This window comes from Gobio gobio, assembly GCF_949357685.1.
Source record: "Gobio gobio genome assembly, chromosome: 12".
Classification (NCBI taxonomy): Eukaryota; Metazoa; Chordata; class Actinopteri; order Cypriniformes; family Gobionidae; genus Gobio; species Gobio gobio.
In genome coordinates, this window is record NC_137105.1 from 16962336 (window position 1) to 16980937 (window position 18602).

An 18602-nucleotide genomic window follows, 5' to 3' on the forward strand; every position below is an offset into this window, starting at 1 on the left:
TGAGATGTTGCAGTCAGTCATATGAGGGCACGTAAGCCTACGCTAGCGCGAGGTACAGCCCCCCCTCCCTCGCGGACTGACGGCACGGCAGAGGAGCGCGGGTGAACAGAAGGCAGCGGCATCTCTCCCTACGAAAACATTCTAGGTAACATCATTAAACACGCCGGTTTTTCATTGATGGTATGGCGAATACTGAGGGTATTTTATGTTACTGCATGTTTACAGACTTTTCCCACTATAATCAAGTAGCCAGTGTTTATATGTGAACTGTTCTGATTTTAATCCTGCCGCGGACGTTTCGAGAGAGCGGTTTAAAATGAGCTGTTTTAGTGTCGTTATCTAATGCATGTTTTTAAACGATTTTAAGGCTGCATTTTCGAGAATAATTTGCACAAATGTGATTTATTGCATTGCAACTGTCCGTTGTTTTGCTTATTAGATTGTGTACATAAACGGGGGTTGAGCACAAACTCGTGTACGCACACGTTGTTGGGCGAAGGTGTGTCCTTCAGGGAACCGAGTCAGCCAATCAGAGGACAGCTTCCGCCCCCAGTGGGAAGGTTGTTTTTTGCTGGATGTAAACGCCCATTACGAGCGTCCCTGCTAAAACATGGATCTGGATTAAACAAACGGCACAGTTTAATTGAACTGTTCCGACCTCTTTTTTTACAGTCTATGGTTCCAACCAAATATTCAAACTAAATCTGCATTTCCTGGAGGAAATGATATATAAGTATTATTGTTACATTTTTAGGCGAGCTTAAATGTACAGTGTTTACATGTTGTCAGCAAGCATCTTATTTTCACACAAAAGTGTAAAGGCGGAGATGAACTGGTAATACGTTCAAAAAGGCCAACCGCATTTCAGATAGATGCACGAAAGAAAAGATGACAAAATAGATAAAAAACGATAGTTAAGTTGACCTATGGACATGATAATAACTTACAAAACAACGTTCAAAACATTCGAGTCACTGAGATGAATCCTTACTCCGTTGCGGGATTTGGATATCTCCATGATTTCACTCCCTAAATCCGGAGTTACAGTATCTGAGAGGCTCACAGTCAGGGGGTGTGTTGCCCTAAAAAAAAAGTAAAGAGACCGAGCGATGTCCTACTGCGCTGCTACATTCTTGTCTATATGCAAACATCTATCGCGTGTATTCGATAAAGGTATTTTTGTATTTGTACATTACAATGTTGTCTTTTTCATGTAGATCCCATATCTGTTTATTTACGTTTCCCCAGAAAATTAAGAGAATAATTTGTAAATGTATTATTAATTATTTGTGCACGTCATGGCCTCGTGGCGTTGTCGCAGAGCTCTGTTATTATTAGCATGCTCCGATTAAAACATGCAATATTAAATGAACGTGTAATAACAAGCTTTTCCCTGCTTTCTAGCTTTTTGTGCGGAGAGCCAAAGCCGACTGTTTTAGCTGGGAGCATGGCAGCGGTGAGATGCAGACCAGGACTGGACACAATACCAATGGGCACTGAAGGGCAGGACGGATTGGTGTGTATCACAATAATAGATACATAGCCCCTGTAATTTACAAATAGAAGGAGAAAAGTGTGGATAGTCTGTAATTGATTGTTTCCTATCCAGCAGAGCTACATGCAGTGTTGTGGGCAGGAAGGAGTGAGCGTGCAGAAGAAGCTGAATGCAGGATCTGGGATAGACAGGTCTGCCGATGTCAGCGCACAGCAAACAAACCTACTATCATTCTCACGGTCTTCCGGTGGAGAATTACCTTACAGGTTAACATACAGATCCGTTTCATCCCTCTAGTTTGTTGTCTGTCTTACTAATCCTAACTCTCTTAGAGCAGAAAGGTGTAATGTTATTGTGTGCAACATGTTCTTACTTCATAGATCTATAATGTAGTGTGAACAATTTTTTACTCTCTGCCATATCAGAAGTCCTGAGTCGGTGGAGATGGATGAGATCATGGCTGCAATGGTGCTCACCAGTCTGTCCTGCAGTCCAGTGGTCCAAAGCCCCCCGCAGAGGGACCTCCTACCAGGTGAATTGGCTTCTTTTGGAAACCACATCTTACCAAACTTTTTCAGTGTATGCTTGTTTGACAAACCAATGCAGAAACAAAATCTCAACAGATTTTTGATAGAAGTTAGTAGTCTTTTTAGAATTTAGTAGACTTTTTGTTTTTATTTTCGCTCTTTGAAATATTTTTGTTCAATTATTTTCACTTTGAAATATAGTGTACAATGTGACTAAAAGCACACCTTAAGAACAAATTAGCTTTTCACTAGTCACATAGTGTATGATTGCTGAAAAAAAAAAAAAAAAAAAAAATTATTTATTTATATATATTTATATTTTTATATATATATATATATATATATATATATATATATATATATATATATATATATATATATATGTGTGTGTGTGTGTGTGTGTGTGTGTGTGTGTGTGTGTGTGTGTGTGTGTGTGTGTATAGAATATTTATGGAGCAACACAGGGTAAAAGGCCAACCAGCATGGGGCAAAAGCACACAATATTGATACAAATACTTTAGATAAAATAATGTTTTCTCTTTATTTTGATAAACAAATAGAAACATTTAAATTGAAAAGAATTACTTTTTGTTCAATATATATACTATCATTAAAAAACATTAATATAAAAATATATTTAAAAAATACAGAAACAAATTTATTTTAATTCTGAAAGCATTAAAGGATCCCATAATAATTTTATATAGATTTACAGTAGTAAGAATAAATTATATTTTATTATATGATATTATCATATTTAAAAAAAAAGATGGTTTCATTATAATTATGTGGGCACTCAACTTAATATATGATATTTACCATCTGAATCTAACCATGTCATGTCAACAAACCATGTCATGTTCCCGTTATCACAGCAATTCTATTGTAATGCATGTGTTATTTACACTTGTCCTCTCTTTTGTCTGTGACTATAGGGGACATGGAGTGTTGCGGAGGTGAGCTGTCTGACAGCGGCAGCAGCGGTTACTGGAGCTGGGACCATGGCAGTGTAAGCCCAGCCCCTTCTCCGTCGGTCACTGAGATGGACAGGAGCCCGGGCCAACTGACAGACGAAGGACTGCACATGGAGCTGGACCAAGCTGCATGTGAGGAGCCGGAGGCCAGGAGGTGCAAGGTGAGAATGACAAGACTGTCAGATTGCTGAACCTGAGGGGGAATAGACAGCGATTTAAGCTGATGTTTTAAAAAAATACATGCGAGTCACTCTTTGTTTTTCTTTCTCACTCTCAGAGCTTGAGCAGGGGAGCGTACAGGTGTCTGTGGCCTGGCTGCGGGAAAGTGCTGACATCGCGGGTCGGAATGAAACGGCACATTCGCATTCTTCACCTGGGGTGAGTATGACTGCACATACCGAACTCTTGGAACAATTGAGATGGCACAAAACCGTTATGATGCATCTTTAACCCTATAAAGCCTACTGTATTATATCTTATACACAAATATCATTCAATATGAGCCATGAAAGCGTGGTGTATCTAATATGGTACTCAGAAGCAAAAAAAACATATATACACACTGTCTAAAGGTTCAATAAACTATTCTGTTAAAATTTTCTAAACACTTTAGTTTAGGGTCCAATTCTCACTAGCAACTTACTAGTTGCTTATTAGCATGCATATTATTAGGATATTGGCTGTTTATTAGTACTTTTAAAGCACATATAATTATGCACGACCATATTCTACATTCCTTAATCCTACCCAATGCCTACATTTAACAATTACTTTACTAACTATTAATAAGCAGTAATTAGGAGTTTATTGAGCCACAATTCATTAACTCTTTCCCTGTCATTGATGGAAATTTCCGGCATTCCGTGTTTTCACTGTTATACGGTAGGGGGCGCTATTATGCAACTTCTGAAAGAGTACTGAATCTCCTGATCAAAACACAGGCGGAAAAAAAGCAGAAACAAACAATATCATATGTAAGCAGATGCATATGTAAAATAACTCGATCATCAATATTAATCAAACTTATAATTAAAAACTGCCCATTGAATGTCGACCCAGGACGAGCTATAGGAATGTGCAAGCTTTTGGGGTGTTGATGGACTCGAACGTAGTCTTTGACAAAAACGCGATTGTCGCAGCTTTTTGCTTTTTATGAAACGTACCCATATTCAAGTGTTAATAAAAAGAAACGTATGAAGCTGGAATATTATTATTTTTTGTTTAAAAGTAGAGGGTCTGTTCTTTCTTTTGACATATTGCATGTTCAGATATTCATACAACAACATTTTGTGAAAATGATCAAAAATGCTGGCGTTGGCTAGCAACTTTTTTCAAAAACGCAGGCGGAGAAAGGGTTAATAGGGAGAATTAGACCCTAATTTAAATTGTGAATGATTTTTCGGACTATTATTTCATGTCAGGCCTTACAGGGTTAATAATGTTAAACAATGTGTTTTATTGGTTTGAAAAACCATGTATACTTTACATTATTTACTAGACCTGCAAATAATGTTTCTTATCTGTCCATTATTTTATTTTCTCTCAAACAGTGGGGGTTCAGAGCAGTCACATAGGGAGGAAGACTTCTATTACACAGAGTACTCTGAAGATGAAGAAACTGCACCGCCATCTCCTGCTCCTTCCTTCTCAAGCGGGGCCTGGACGTCCTGCAGTTCCACCCAAAGCCAATCCACCCCAGGACACCAAGATGCACCAGTCAACTCAAGCCAACTCAGCCAATCAGCTCCAAGCAGCGTGTGGCAGATCCACACTGAACATCTCTATCAGGTACAGATCAGCTGAGATATCTGGCTGAAGCCGATTGTTTGATGCTATTTGAAGTATAGAAATGAAATGAAGTATAGAAATCTTGTCTAAAATCTTTGTGATGCGAGTTTGTTTTGTTGCATGTGATTTTGTCAGTTAATTGTGTGTGTTTACCTCATCATTCTGTTGTTCTTCTGCAGGCATGCGCTCCCATTCAGGTGACTGTCTCTCCAGGCTCTCCCACCTTTTGTAGCTGGACCCTGCCTGGTGATGTCCAGCAGAAACCTCAGGTTGGTCTGCCTCTCCAAAAGCACTTAACATCATAAGTGATGCTTTTTAATACACTTAATGCCATCTGCCCTTTTATTACTATGTTGATCTGTAGATTCCAGCATCTCGCAGCCGGTCAGTGAGTGTAGGAGAGCAGTGGCTACAGCGGAACAGCGCCCCCACCAGATCACAGACCATGAGTGCATCTCCCTCCAGAGGGCACTGTTCATTCAGGTGAACCGCTTAGTTAAATGCTGCCCTCTGTAGTTCAGAAAAAGGTCTCTAATCAAAAATAAAAACTCTATTAGCAAATAGTGTGTATGTATATATATATATATTGCAACACCTTCCTTGGCTCCTAGTGGTATTACACTTGAACCAGACGCTTAGCCCGTTACACTATATATACACACACAGAACAGGCATAACATTATGACCGGTGGAGTGAATAACGCTGATTATCTCTTCATCACAGCACCTGTTAGTGGGTGGGATATATTAGGCAGCAAGTGAACATTTTGTCTTCAAAGTTGATGTGTTAGAAGCAGGAAAAATGGCCAAGCGTAAGGATTTGAGGGAGTTTGACAAGGGCCAAATTGTGATGGCTGGACGACTGGGTCAGAGCATCTCCAAAACTGCAGCTCTTTTGTGGTGTCCCCGGTCTGCAGTGGTTAGTATCTATCAAAAGTGGCCCAAGGAAGGAACAGTGGTGAACCGGCGACAGGGTTATGGGCGGCCAAGGCTCATTGATGCACGTGGGGAGCAAAGGCTAGCCCGTTTGGTCCGATCAAACAGACAAGCTACTGTAGCTCAAATTGCTCAAGAAGTTAATGCTGGTTCTGATAGTAAGGTATCAGAATACACAGTGCATCACAGTTTGTTGCGCATGGGGTTGCATAGCCTGCATACCCTGTCCACTGCCGAAAGCGCCAACGGTGGGCACGTGAGCATCAGAACTGGACCACAGAGCAATGGAAGAAGGTGGCCTGGTCTGATGAATCACGTTTTTTTTTTTACAGCACGTGGATGGCCGGGTACGCGTGCGTCGCTTACCTGGGTCAGGGCTGTTTTGGTAGCAAAAGGGGGACCAACACAATATTAGGAAGGTGGTCGTTATGTTATGCCTGCATGGTGTATGTATATATATAGGCTTTTCAGATTACTTAAAATTTTAATTTTTAATGTATTTTTAATCATTTTAAAATCAAGTAGAAATAAGTCTTTGACACAATTTCATGTATATTTACTCTTTTCGTCTTTTCCTTAGGAAGGGCCGTGGTGAGGCCAAAAAGTGCCGGAAAGTGTACGGTGTGGAACGCAGGGACCAATGGTGCACCGCCTGCCGCTGGAAGAAAGCCTGTCAGCGGTTCCCAGACTAAACCGAAAGACTTTAGGAGACAAGGAAGAATCTCCATTTTCTTTCTCTCCAACGTTTTCCTGCACTGTAGAGGATCCCTCTTTTCACTTTTGTACCTTTTTTTGTTTTCCTATTAGAGTTAAAAGTGTTTTCGTTATGATTTCCCACAAAGTGAACGCTGGTACTAGCTGTCGAGACTGTGGAGTAGTAGGATCCCGACCCCTTAAAGGTGAATTCTGCCCTCTCATGAGACTAAAGTGTAACCCTGTATCGGAACAAGGTGTTTTTCTACCCTAGTCCTGCACTTCATTCATACCTGAGATATTTAAGTGATTGTTGATTTTTGTATACAGTGGACAATGTATTGCTTTGAGCATTTTCATGATGTTTTTCTATTGCCGTTTTATTAGCCTGAAAGGTGTAACGGTGTACTGTCATGTATTGTCTTTTTTTTTCTATGTATTTACTCAGAATTAAGTCACAACTTTTGAGTTTCACAAGGTTTGACTATCGTTTGCCATAGCGCTTCCTAATCAATCTAAACTGCCAGATGTAAAGCTACAGTGGTGTTGAGTGAAAGATGTGAATGATATTGGTCACGGTGTGTGTTGTCTGATGGAGATAAAAGTGCAGCTATAATATTTTGATTGAATACCAAAGTGCTATTGCAAAGAGTTAAAGGGAGCTTGACTGAATACTGCCCGGACAATAGATCGGGCTCATTTCCTTTTGTACGTTTTTTGACATCCTTCCAAAAAGTGTTAAGGTCTTGTACAAAACCGGATCATCCCCTTGGGAACATCTAAAAGGATTTGAAAGCATAACATCACATTGAAAAAAGATATTATGTATAATTAAAGACACACAAGATCAAATATGCAAATTTCATAAGCTTGTCATTTGTGCATGACAAATAACAAGAACAATTGTAAAATTATTTTATTGGCCTTTTGTGTGCATTTCATGTACAAGTGGAAAGGATTAAAAGAAAAAAACTTCCGAAAATGCTTGCAGAATGTGTTTGAAATGAAAATTATTCACAAAGCCAAAATGTCTACACAGACAAAACCATACAATTATTTGCAGAATACTGTAAAGTATGCTGAAAGAAAGTATCTGCTAGTTGTTTTTTTTACATGTCGGGGTGTCAGTTTTCAAAACCTGTTTCGTGACATCCAATGAGTATTAATGTGAGGAAGAATCTGTCAAGTACCGAGATGTCTCATTTGTATATGTTCATGCACAAATAAATGCAGAAAACTGGAACACATGCTAAATTCATTCTCATCAGGTTGAACCAAACAATTAAATATGCTTTTTTCTGTGGAACCAAACCGAATGGCAGAAATAATGATTATGAATTGTTCTCAAAAAAGTTTCCTGAACACTCCCCATCTGCTAATGTTAGGACAAACTAACATAAGATATGTTAGATAATAATGCTCCAAAGACACGCCATTTGCAGAGAGCCGCCCCACATTTTCTGATTGGCTAACATATGGGTCTCGGTCAGATACTGTTTTGTTTATTGAGCCTTTTTGTCATATGTGATCCTGGACCACAAAATCAGTCATAAGTTGCACGGGTATGCCAACAATACATGGCTCAAAATTATCGATGTTTATTTTATGACAAAAATTTGGATATTGAGTAAAGATCATGTTTCAAGAAATTATTTTGTAAATTTCCTACCATAAATATATCAAAAATGTATTATTATTAGTAATATGCGTTGCTAAGGACTTCATTTGGACAACTTTTAAGGCATTTTTCTCAGATTCCAAATATTGTCCTATCCTAATAAACCATACATCAATAGAAAGCTTATTTATTCAGCTTTCAGACGGTTTATAAATCTCAATGTCAAAAATGTACCCTTATGACTGGATTTGTGGTCCAGGGTCATATGTTCTCGCCATGTAGTAATTAAGTAAAGAATCTTAACTGTAAAAAGCCGGCAACACTTTATTTTACAGTGTCCTTGGCACACGTTACATGTAGTTTCTATAGTAAAACTTATGCATAATTACATGCAACTAACCCTAAACCAAACCTAATCCTATCCTTATTGTAAGTACATGTAGTTATTATTACTCGGTACTTAAATGTATAATTACACTTTAACAAGGACATAAATAAAGTGTAACCAAAAAGTCTTCACATGCTTGTACGACTTGTAATTACAACATGTAAACTCATAATTTTCTGAGAGCTACAACTTTTACCACGTGCAGATTTAAAGGGATAGTTCACAGAAAAATGAGAGCTTTCTGTTTCTCCATTGACAGCCTATGCAACTACCACTGAAGACCCAGAAGGGTGGTAAAGACATCATAAAAGTAATCCATGTGACTCCAGTGGTTTAGCCTCAATTTTATGAAGCGATGTGAATGCTCTGTTTGCATTTATGATGTCTTTACTACCTTTTTTGGGGCTTGTGGTAGCTAGTTGCGTTGACTGTCAATGGAGGGACAGAAAGCTCTCATATTTCATAAAAAATCTTCATTTACGAAGATGGACACATGTCTTCTTAACGGATTTAGAATGACATGAAGGTGAGTAATTAATGACAGAATTTTCATTTTTGAGTGAACTATCCCTTTAATGTGGGGACTTGAAGCAGCACTGTGCAGACCAATAGGTGTATGACATAAAAGTACCGCGAGAGCAATTTGAAAGCATATGGAGCTTTATTTACGGTAATTACGACATGGCGTGAACGCAGCAATTTTCAGTCTTTTTTTTTTTAGGATTTTTATGTGTGGTATTCCACAAAATATGGACAGTAATTTCGAGTGTAAGCTCTAGGGGGCAGCATTGGCTCACAAACCATAATTTAGTCCCTAGAGAATATATATTGGACTAAAAATAATCACCTATTGTATTTGATTTTGAAAACCAGTCTGATTGCTCCATACAACACGGATGTGTGCAAAACAACCAATCTTAGCACAATACAGTGTGCAAGTTAAAAATATAAAGTGCTTTTCTCTCAGTAATCCCCAAAACAGAACAAGAAAACCCGATACTCCACTACAACCCACTGCTCTCATTTGTAACTGATTCACGTGCTCAATTCAAGTTTCACTGCTTTGCCATTTATTTATTTTTTTTTTCACAATGCTTCAAGGTTAATTCTAGGAGTTTTGATTCTGAAAGAAACAATCAGTTCTCATCAGCAACATTTGTTCTAACGACTTGATTGAGATGTTTTTGATGTCTGGAACGCCACCATGGAAATGTCAATGATAAAAACCAACGCTATACAAAATATTCCTCTTCTTTGATTAAACACAGATTTATCTAACTTAGTTCTGGCCTGTGGTGCATGATATATGTTCACAGTTACTGATGGCTGATGAGCAGTTGTGTTGAGGTAAGTGAAAAGACCAGGGCCTGTACTATAAGGCCATTTAAACTTCACTCTGTCTTCGGTTTCTGGTGGAGAGGTTACTGGTGTGACCTGAACGCCCCGAGCGGCCCGTCATGCTCAGGTACTGCCTCAGTAGCTGACTCACGCGCTTCTGGTTGTTCCACTTACGGGCAGATTTCCTTATCCCTATGAAGCCACCGTAGCGTTTCTGCAAAGGCCTTCCGGAGCTCACCAATTTCCGGAAACCGTGACGACCTTTCATAAAACCTCCGAATCGCTTGGATACGCTCACGGCTGCCTCCCCACTCTTCTCTTCACCTGCAGCATCCTGCTCCGGCTCTGTCCCCGGGTCAAGGTCCAGGTCATATGAAATTCCGAGTTTCTCCTCCTCTGAAGGCTTTTGGCTGCGGAGCGCTTGCGCGGCGTGTCGAAACCTCTCCAAAGCCTCAGTATATTCGACACCATTGTCATTCTCTATGCTCAATGTGGCTAGAGGCTCCGCTTCATCATCAGAGCGCTTTGATGTTTCCTCTTCTTGTAACGGTAGTGGAAGTTGGTTCAGACCCACTGCTTGATAACACAAATCCCAGGTCAATGCAGGAGATGTCTGTGCCTCGCATTCCAGGATACATACCTGCAAAATAGAGATTTTTTTTTACATGACATGAAAAATATTTTCTCATCAAAATGGACTGAACGAAACATGTTATTATTTTAAATGTGGAACTGATTTGTTTCTCTATAAAAGAGTAAAAACAGGAATATTGTGAAATAATATTACAATTTAAAAATAACTGTTTTCTATTTGAACATTAAAATGCTATTTATTTCTGTGACGGCAAAGCTGCATTTTCAGCATCAGTTCCAGTCTTCAGTGGCATGATCCTTCAGAAATCATTTAAATATTTGATTTGGTGCTCAAGAAACATTTCTTATTATTATCAATGTTGAACAGCTGCTTAATATTATTTAAAAAAAAAATTAGTATGTACATATCCTGCTCCATTAGAAATAAGAATATAAAGCATTTTTCTTAACTATCCCCCTATATATTGTCTTTATGTTCTATCTGATTGTTTTTCAGATGCCATCGGCATTTAATTCGCAATGGCCAATTACTTTCCATGCATGCAACTTCTAGTTTCACTCCATAGCTATAAGCCGCTACACCATTTATGATCTATTTTCCCCTACAAATGGGAGATAATAAAAAACAGGCTCACGCTACATCATCGTCTTTAGAGATGGCATCAAATGAACATTTTGTGGAAAGGACCTGCATTTGTCTGGAGCTGAGCACTGCTGATCACATACATAATAAAGATTATCCCATTCTAGTCACTCAATTATCATATCATTTCTTGCACCAATGCCACATATCATTTCACATCTCATTGCACTGGTAAGACCGTTTGCATGCGGCATTGTGCCACTAGGAATGTTTTATACTTAGATCTTTTTTTATTAGAAAGGGCAAATTCAAATAACATCATAAATCTCCAAAGGAGATTTCCATTTTCAATGGGAAACAGATTTTGCATGCATACTGTATGCGAGTGTGAATATACTTATACTATCTGTTGATGAAATGTAAAGTCTGACACCAGTGGTTTCACAGAGGAAAACCATGGCCAAAGGGACCCATCTGGTCATAACAAGAGCGCCCTCACCAAGTGTCAATCACCCCTACCCACAACATCAGCAGCTGACGGCACCACAGCAGCCAATTATGGGCAGACATTACCCCCAATCACCCCAGTCACAGCTGTTTGGTTTGCACTGTTATTAGCAACTTGATTACAGCCACTATTGTGACAACGGCCAACTTTTAACAAAGTTGATTTGTATTACAGTTTTCTCATCCACTCCTGCTTTAAGATATCTTATTTGATTTATTAGTTGTTTCATTACAAACACCAAGTGCCTGCTGAGCATTTCATTTCAAAACCACGGTTAATAGGGAGTTTGTACTTTTATATTAGACGGGGCACTTACCAATGTATTAAAAGCTTGATGTTCAGGTAGGATGAGTCCACAGGTTAAACAGTCCCCTTGGCAGTCGCTGTGACTCGAGGAGCACAAGCATAAGAGCAGCAGGGTCCAAAATGGGGTCTTCATGACTTCTTCACGGAACACACACCGGAACAAACAAATGAAGCAGGAACTTAGAGTTGCCACTGGGAGCTCTGATGATGGAAAGAGAAGGGTAGAAGGGTGAGATGTTTGACTGGTAATCATTTTTCTGCATTAAACAATTGCAGTTCACAACTTTTTACTGTAAAGTCTAAAGCCTGGAGATGACTTTAAAGTCTATGAAGTCTTCTAGATGCTCTTAGCACTTTATAGTGATAGAGTCTAGACAGTGTATAAAGTAATATATCATATATATATATATATATATATATATATATATATATATATATATATATATATATATATATATATATATATATATATATATATATATATATATATATATATATATATATATATATATATATTCAGATAAACTCTTAAAATGGAATTTTAAGCAATTTGGCTCAGGGATTGTAATGCCCCTTGGCTTCATCTTGCGTTCTTACACTCATTTTTGTTTTTTGTTCTGTGGAAGGTACTCAAGGTTATATATATATATATATATATAACACTTTATGTTCTAACACTATAACTATACTTTAACACTTTAACTTTAGTCACTATTAACTATGACTTTCACCTCAATAAACTCCTAATTTACTGATTATTAATAGTTAGTTAGGTTTTTTGGGGGGGTAGGAGGGATGTAGAATAAGGTCATGCAGAATAAGCATTAATATGTGCTTTATAAATACTAATAAACAGCCAATATCCTAGTAATATGCATGCTAATAAGCAACTATAGCGAGAATTGAAACATGAAGTAAAGTGTTACCTAATTTTTATGTAATGATGACATTTATTTTGACATGTCTAATACACTACCCATGAAAAGTTTGAGGGGGAAAATCCTGAAAAAAAGTATACAGCACAACTGTACAATTCAGCATTGATAATAATAAGACATGTTTCTTGATATTAAAAATAGAATGATTTCTGAAGGATCATGTGCCTCTCAAGACTTGAGTAATATAATAAATAAATTATATATTAAAATAGCCATTCACAGTCATTTTTTTTTATTATAATATTTCTCAATATTACTGTTTTACTGTATTTTTGATCAAATAAATGCAGCCTTGGTGAGCATAAAGCCTACTTTCTTTTTCGGTCCTAACTTTTTTGCATTATCACAAATTTTCTAACTATATGAATGATAATTTGCTAAATATTTGTGATCTAATGGTGTCAAATTAAAAGCAATTATGAAGTGTTAGGCTACCAATCAATTTTTCTGTAGGCCCTACTTGAGGTTCAGGGGTATGTAAAGTTTAATAGGTCTAGTACATTTCCAAGGACGTTCACATCCAAAGCCAATTTGACCTGTATCTAATCAGCTCTGGAAACACCTTTTTTCACCCTTGTCAATCAGCTAAACGAATTCCTGCTAATCCCAGATGTTAGAACTGATAATCTGTCACTTTAAAGATAAACACAGATGGATCCAGTTTTGCCTAAAGCCAAACACATGTCCCTCTCTGGAGATAAGATCAAATCATGACGACCACAATGAAGACCGAAGTCTCAAAGTGAATCAAACCTATTTGCAAAATTCACACATGAAAGTATAACGTAATGGTGTGGATCACTACCACTACTGTCACCACTGAAACATGTCAAAATTTGCAAGCCACCATCTGTTTTTTCCCCCCACACATACTGAAGTTCATTAAGAAACTCATCATAGGCCCTAATTAATGTCTGAATTAGCGTGTGTGGCATAATGAGAAGGAAATGAGTGCGGGAGAGAAAGAGCGGGAATGCAGTTCCCATCAAACTCTGACTCACGCACTGCGCCAGCACACATTAGTCACGACCGCATTAGGAGAGAAACGCACACATGCGCGCGCACCTCTAAAAGCTTTCTTTGATGAAAGCCAACAAAAATCTTTCGGCGAAGCAGTGATGAAAAGTTGACAATAAAAGCATCTTGAGACGTCTCTGCTCAGTGAGCAAAGTGCAAGTATAATTACAGACCCTTACGTGGACACAGGAATCCAAGGCACTCTGAGGGAAGGCCTATCAAAAAACACTACACAAAAAAGTTTTCCAACCAATTAAATCCCTTGCATCATTAATACAGTTCGATTTGGAGAGTGATTTCATGGAACTTTTTATGATCATCCGCTGCTATAATCTCTTATTAAAAGTGTTTGTCGGAGATAATGGAAAGATGAAAACAGCTGGAGGGAAAGTGCAAAAGCATCAACCTTAGCAACTCTCATATGCAATACTAATTCGAAGCCTGTATTGTTTTACAGAGAAATATTAGTGTCCCGTTTGAACTATATGTACTTATTGATCCTAGTTTCACAGATTTATGTCTTTACAAAATAGTAGCCTATACGATGTATGACTTTCTTCTGTGGAAGAAAGTGTGTTTTTTTTTCTTCCATAGTGGGATCCGTGTTGTTTTGGACCCCATTGAGTTGCATTGTACTGACAAAAAAGGTTTGGAACTATATGGGGGTGAGTAAATGACCGATTTGTCATTCCTGGGTGAACTCTATGAAAGCTGTGGTGATACATTTCCTCATAGGGAAGATGCTCTGTCTAAGACTAATCTAAGGGAATGCGACTAATCTGATTTGACCAGTCTGCTCGCTCTCTCCTACAGCCACCTGATCGTATCACCTCCACGGTAAACACCAAACCCCATTCTCATTCTGTCCCCGCGCCTCGGCTGAAACACAAATGCTTGAACTGAGTCACCACCAGATTCTGTGAAATCAAGTCTGCAGCTTTTCTTCTGCTCTGTGTTTTTCCCATTTCCATTTTTGTCGGTCAACGGTGTCATGACATTTCAAGAATCGGCGAATAACAATTACTTTTGTTTGTTTGTTCCACAGCAGATGGATGGAGGAACATGACCTCTTTCTGGTTTCTCATCCACGTTAATATCATCTGCTGAATGCACTTCATCTCGGATTTATTACACAGTAAATGAGCTCACCTGTTTGCTACGTCGAGCAATTTTTTTTTGTCCTAAGCAATAGCATCGAAACAAAATAATCTAGGCTCTTCTCGTTGTCATTACCATTTCCGTTGAGGAATGGGGGGATTCGCATGGTTACTTTAATTGAGAGCACAATGATTGCCAGAGGGCTCAGAGTCTGCAGTCCCGTTGCAGATGATCATGGTTCCCCTCCACACACACTGCCTCTTCACTGGCAGAACAGCAGCAATCATTGCATTATCCTCCCCGTGGCCATGACAATGAGCATGAAGAGAAGGGGGAGGGAGTGAAAAGTTTCTTTCTTTCTTTATTTTTGAAGAACTATTTGCGTGCTATTTCAATTGTGAGGAGAAAAGGCAATAAATGCCACTGTCACCACCTTTCAAATCAAAAGCAAATGTGAAAGTAAATGCATATATTAGACTGTCTGACTCATGGAAAGTCACAATTCCTTCACAGGGTTTGCAGTTTCATTGTAAAATCAAAATGACATATTATTGGCAACAGAAGAAGTTGTATAATAATACATAATAATGCTCACAATGAGCTGTGGAGGTGTAGTATAAAGTATTCAGGGCAGCTATCATAACATATGTCATATAAGTCATATATATATATATATATGAGAATGGGATACAATACAATCAATTAAGTCTCACAATTATGCATAATTACAAATGATAAGTGATATGGACCAGATACAGCAGCTTCGACCTGGTTCTATCCGAGTGATCCCAAGATTCTGTGCATCTCATAATTTTTATTTCAATTAATATTGAATATGTTGCTCACACTTAGGGCATTAATTGATTTAATAGATTTACGTGTAAGAGAGTACAACTCTAATTGATAGATGTACGTAATTATGCATGCATCACTTCTGCTCTAATGGATTTTAGGGTAAAAATCAATTTAACATTACTCAGGTAATTAATCGGAGGAAAACTAGTCTCCCTAATGCAGTGCAAAGTTTCAAAATAATTACACTAAATGAGACAAGCAGCTTTCATGTTTCAATTCATAGAGGATTGTCGCACGGATTTATTATAGGATGCATAATCTGTACAATTTGGAAGATTTGTTTAGATGCGGTGTATAGTGAATGTGCCTTAGTCCACAGATGCAAGCAAAATACAAGACCTATTTAGACTTTTCATAAATTGGTTAAAAATATATGTGCACATTTCCATGGCATTCATGAATGCATGAAGATATTTTTGCAGGCCTTAAAAGAGACATTTGACTGCTTCCTACAAAGAGAGTATGATGAGCTTTTTACAGAGAATTTGCAAATAATGAATATAATAAAATAAATAAATAATAAAGGATTAATATGTGTTTATATATAATTAAAATAAATACATACATTGTTATACTCCTTAAATTTAAAATATTATCTTAAATTCAGCTGTATATAGCTTAATCTATCTTAATTTACATAATTTATATATGATTTGACTATCTTTTTTGTATTGTTTTATATGATGTATTGTTTATAAATTAAGAAATAAACCCTAATTAAAAATAAACTAAAATTAGTTAAATAAAATCACCATACAGATATCAGTTTAATTTGTGCCATGCCTTCATAAAGAATACTTAGATTGCATATGTACGTGTGTGTGTGTGTGTGTGTGTGTGTGTGTGTGTGTGACCCATGCAAACATATTTACATTTATCAATTATTTATTCCAGTCTTTTTTATTATTATTATTGATTATGTTATTTACTAGTGTAGATTAAATGTTGTCCTAGAAGCAGAAAATATTAAATGAATAGCGCACTTGTTGCTATTCTGCGCAGGCTGAAATTACAATAATGATTGGAATGAAAAATGAGCACAAAATGCTCTAGTTGATCAAAGGGAGTCAGTGGACACATTGCATTAAGTTTAGTTTAATTACAGCTGTAAAAAAAAATATTAGAAGTAAATTCAGAGCAAAATTGCTGCTCTTTCCCTCTTCACTGGCAAACCCAGCGCAGGCACTCAAGTGTCTGTGATCATAGCTTTGAATGGAATTCATTCGTTAAGTACAGTTGTGTTATATGCAATTTCAATAAATCGTAAATGGACTTAATTTGTGAGAGAGCCTAACACTACACCTCCAAAACAAACATAATACAGATTTTTTTTTACAATAAATCGATCCTTTGGAAAAGACGCTTATTAACCAAAAAAATCATATATATATATATATATATATATATATATATATATATATATATATATATATATATATATATATATATATATATATATATATATATATATATATATATATATATATATATATATATATATAACTAATAAACAGAAAGATCTCGGCAAATGAAAAACTTAACAAAAAAGTATACAAGCAACAGGAAAAAAAAAAAATTCCTGCCACATAGGTTAATGTAGGTTAATTGGAAATCATGAAGATGATTAATAGGGAAAAAGCCATGAGTAATGGAAAAAAAGATTGTTTAAAGAGCAGCACTAATCATTAAAACGTCACCCAGGGATAACAACACATTAATAGAAGCCCATTCGCACCCCCATAAGAAAATAATTGACTGTGAAGGTAAATGCAGTCATTATTGCTTCAGCAAATATTAATATTAACAGACAAGCAATCTTAAAAAGAGTGAGTAATCATAAAATACTTGTCGCGTCAGGCAAAAAAACAACCAGCTGACCCAATAAAACAGGTATAATCTGCATTCTTTCACTGTGGAATTAGAATCAATACAAAAATGCAAAAGAGGTATCACCATGACACCTTGTTTTACCTGTCGTCTGCGATAAGGGGTTGTTCTCAGTCTCTCTCTCTCTCACTTTCAGTCTTGAGGTGTGGCGGTTATGTCCAATCTTCAGCTTCTTGGTTTGTTCAACTGCTTGCCTGCTCCCTTTCTCTCCCCTCTTATAACGACACACCCCTTCCACTGGTCCAGCCCCCCCCCCAGTGTCGGTAGATGGGGCTACACCAAGGCAGGGTATTACGCACAACCTGGACAGCCATACAACCCTTAGTCAAGGCTGACGTACAAGTCACTACCAACGTCACCTTTTTCCCCACCCCAGAAGATAGGGACCTGGGCTAAAAATATGCATCATTCAAATTGTATATCTATCCTTGTCATGGACTAAAAATTCATTTGTTTTATCCATCGACTGTATATATCCAAACATAGTTCCCATCAATTAATTGATGTTAAAAAACTTAGATAATGTTCCTTTAACAAGCTAAGCACTGGCTTGGGAGTGAGAATTGCAAATTAAGCCTGAGACGCAATTTACAGTTGAGCGGTGCATACAGGAGAAAAACAAAATCTCCCAGAGGCAAAGGGAAGTCTCGGTGGACGCTGGCACTTCACATCCGCTCCAAAGGAAAGACAGGACTGTGCTGACAAGAATAAGAAGAGAAAAAAACTTAAGAGTTATGAATCATACAACTATATAAATAACTTGTTTTTATACAGCATTTAAATATATATATATTTTTTTAAGCAATATCACAAAACACACACTCAATTTATGAGTTGCAATTAGAATTAGAATTGAATTGGCCACAACTCACAGGAAGTTGACTTGATATTTAAATAGGAATGAGAGGAAGAGAAATTTACTAAACTGCAATTCAGAGAAATTCGGCACAGTAATTTTTTACACTAATTTCTCAATGAAACTTTCGCTCAATCATTTATTCAATTTCAAATTTCTATCTGTAAGCCAAACATTAAATCTTTTTAAAAGATTCAAAAGGT

General features: G+C 37.3%; 2 protein-coding genes across 9 annotated transcripts; one reads left to right on the forward strand and one right to left on the reverse strand.

The window, feature by feature from the left end:
- Positions 1-15: 15 nt before the first annotated feature.
- znf395b (zinc finger protein 395b) lies at positions 16-7721 on the forward strand. 8 transcript variants are annotated; one of them, XM_079830738.1, is made up of 10 exons: positions 16-145; positions 1405-1516; positions 1610-1761; positions 1921-2027; positions 2958-3157; positions 3274-3374; positions 4547-4784; positions 4964-5053; positions 5149-5267; positions 6301-7721. In XM_079830738.1, the coding sequence occupies exons 2-10, from the start codon at positions 1448-1450 to the stop codon at positions 6410-6412; spliced, it is 1188 nt and encodes a 395-aa protein (XP_079686864.1). In that variant the 5' UTR covers positions 16-145; positions 1405-1447; the 3' UTR covers positions 6413-7721. The 8 variants fall into 8 exon arrangements, with proteins under 8 accessions (XP_079686864.1, XP_079686865.1, XP_079686868.1 ...); XM_079830739.1 differs by having other exon boundaries at positions 72-180; XM_079830742.1 differs by having other exon boundaries at positions 72-145; positions 1613-1761.
- A 1427-nt stretch (positions 7722-9148) lies between these two features.
- On the reverse strand, positions 9149-17725 carry pnocb (prepronociceptin b). The gene is made up of 3 exons (XM_079830420.1): positions 17628-17725; positions 11759-11949; positions 9149-10397 (listed from the first exon to the last, which is right to left on the reverse strand). The coding sequence occupies exons 2-3, from the start codon at positions 11879-11881 to the stop codon at positions 9804-9806; spliced, it is 717 nt and encodes a 238-aa protein (XP_079686546.1). The 5' UTR covers positions 11882-11949; positions 17628-17725; the 3' UTR covers positions 9149-9803.
- Between the last annotated feature and the right edge of the window lie 877 nt (positions 17726-18602).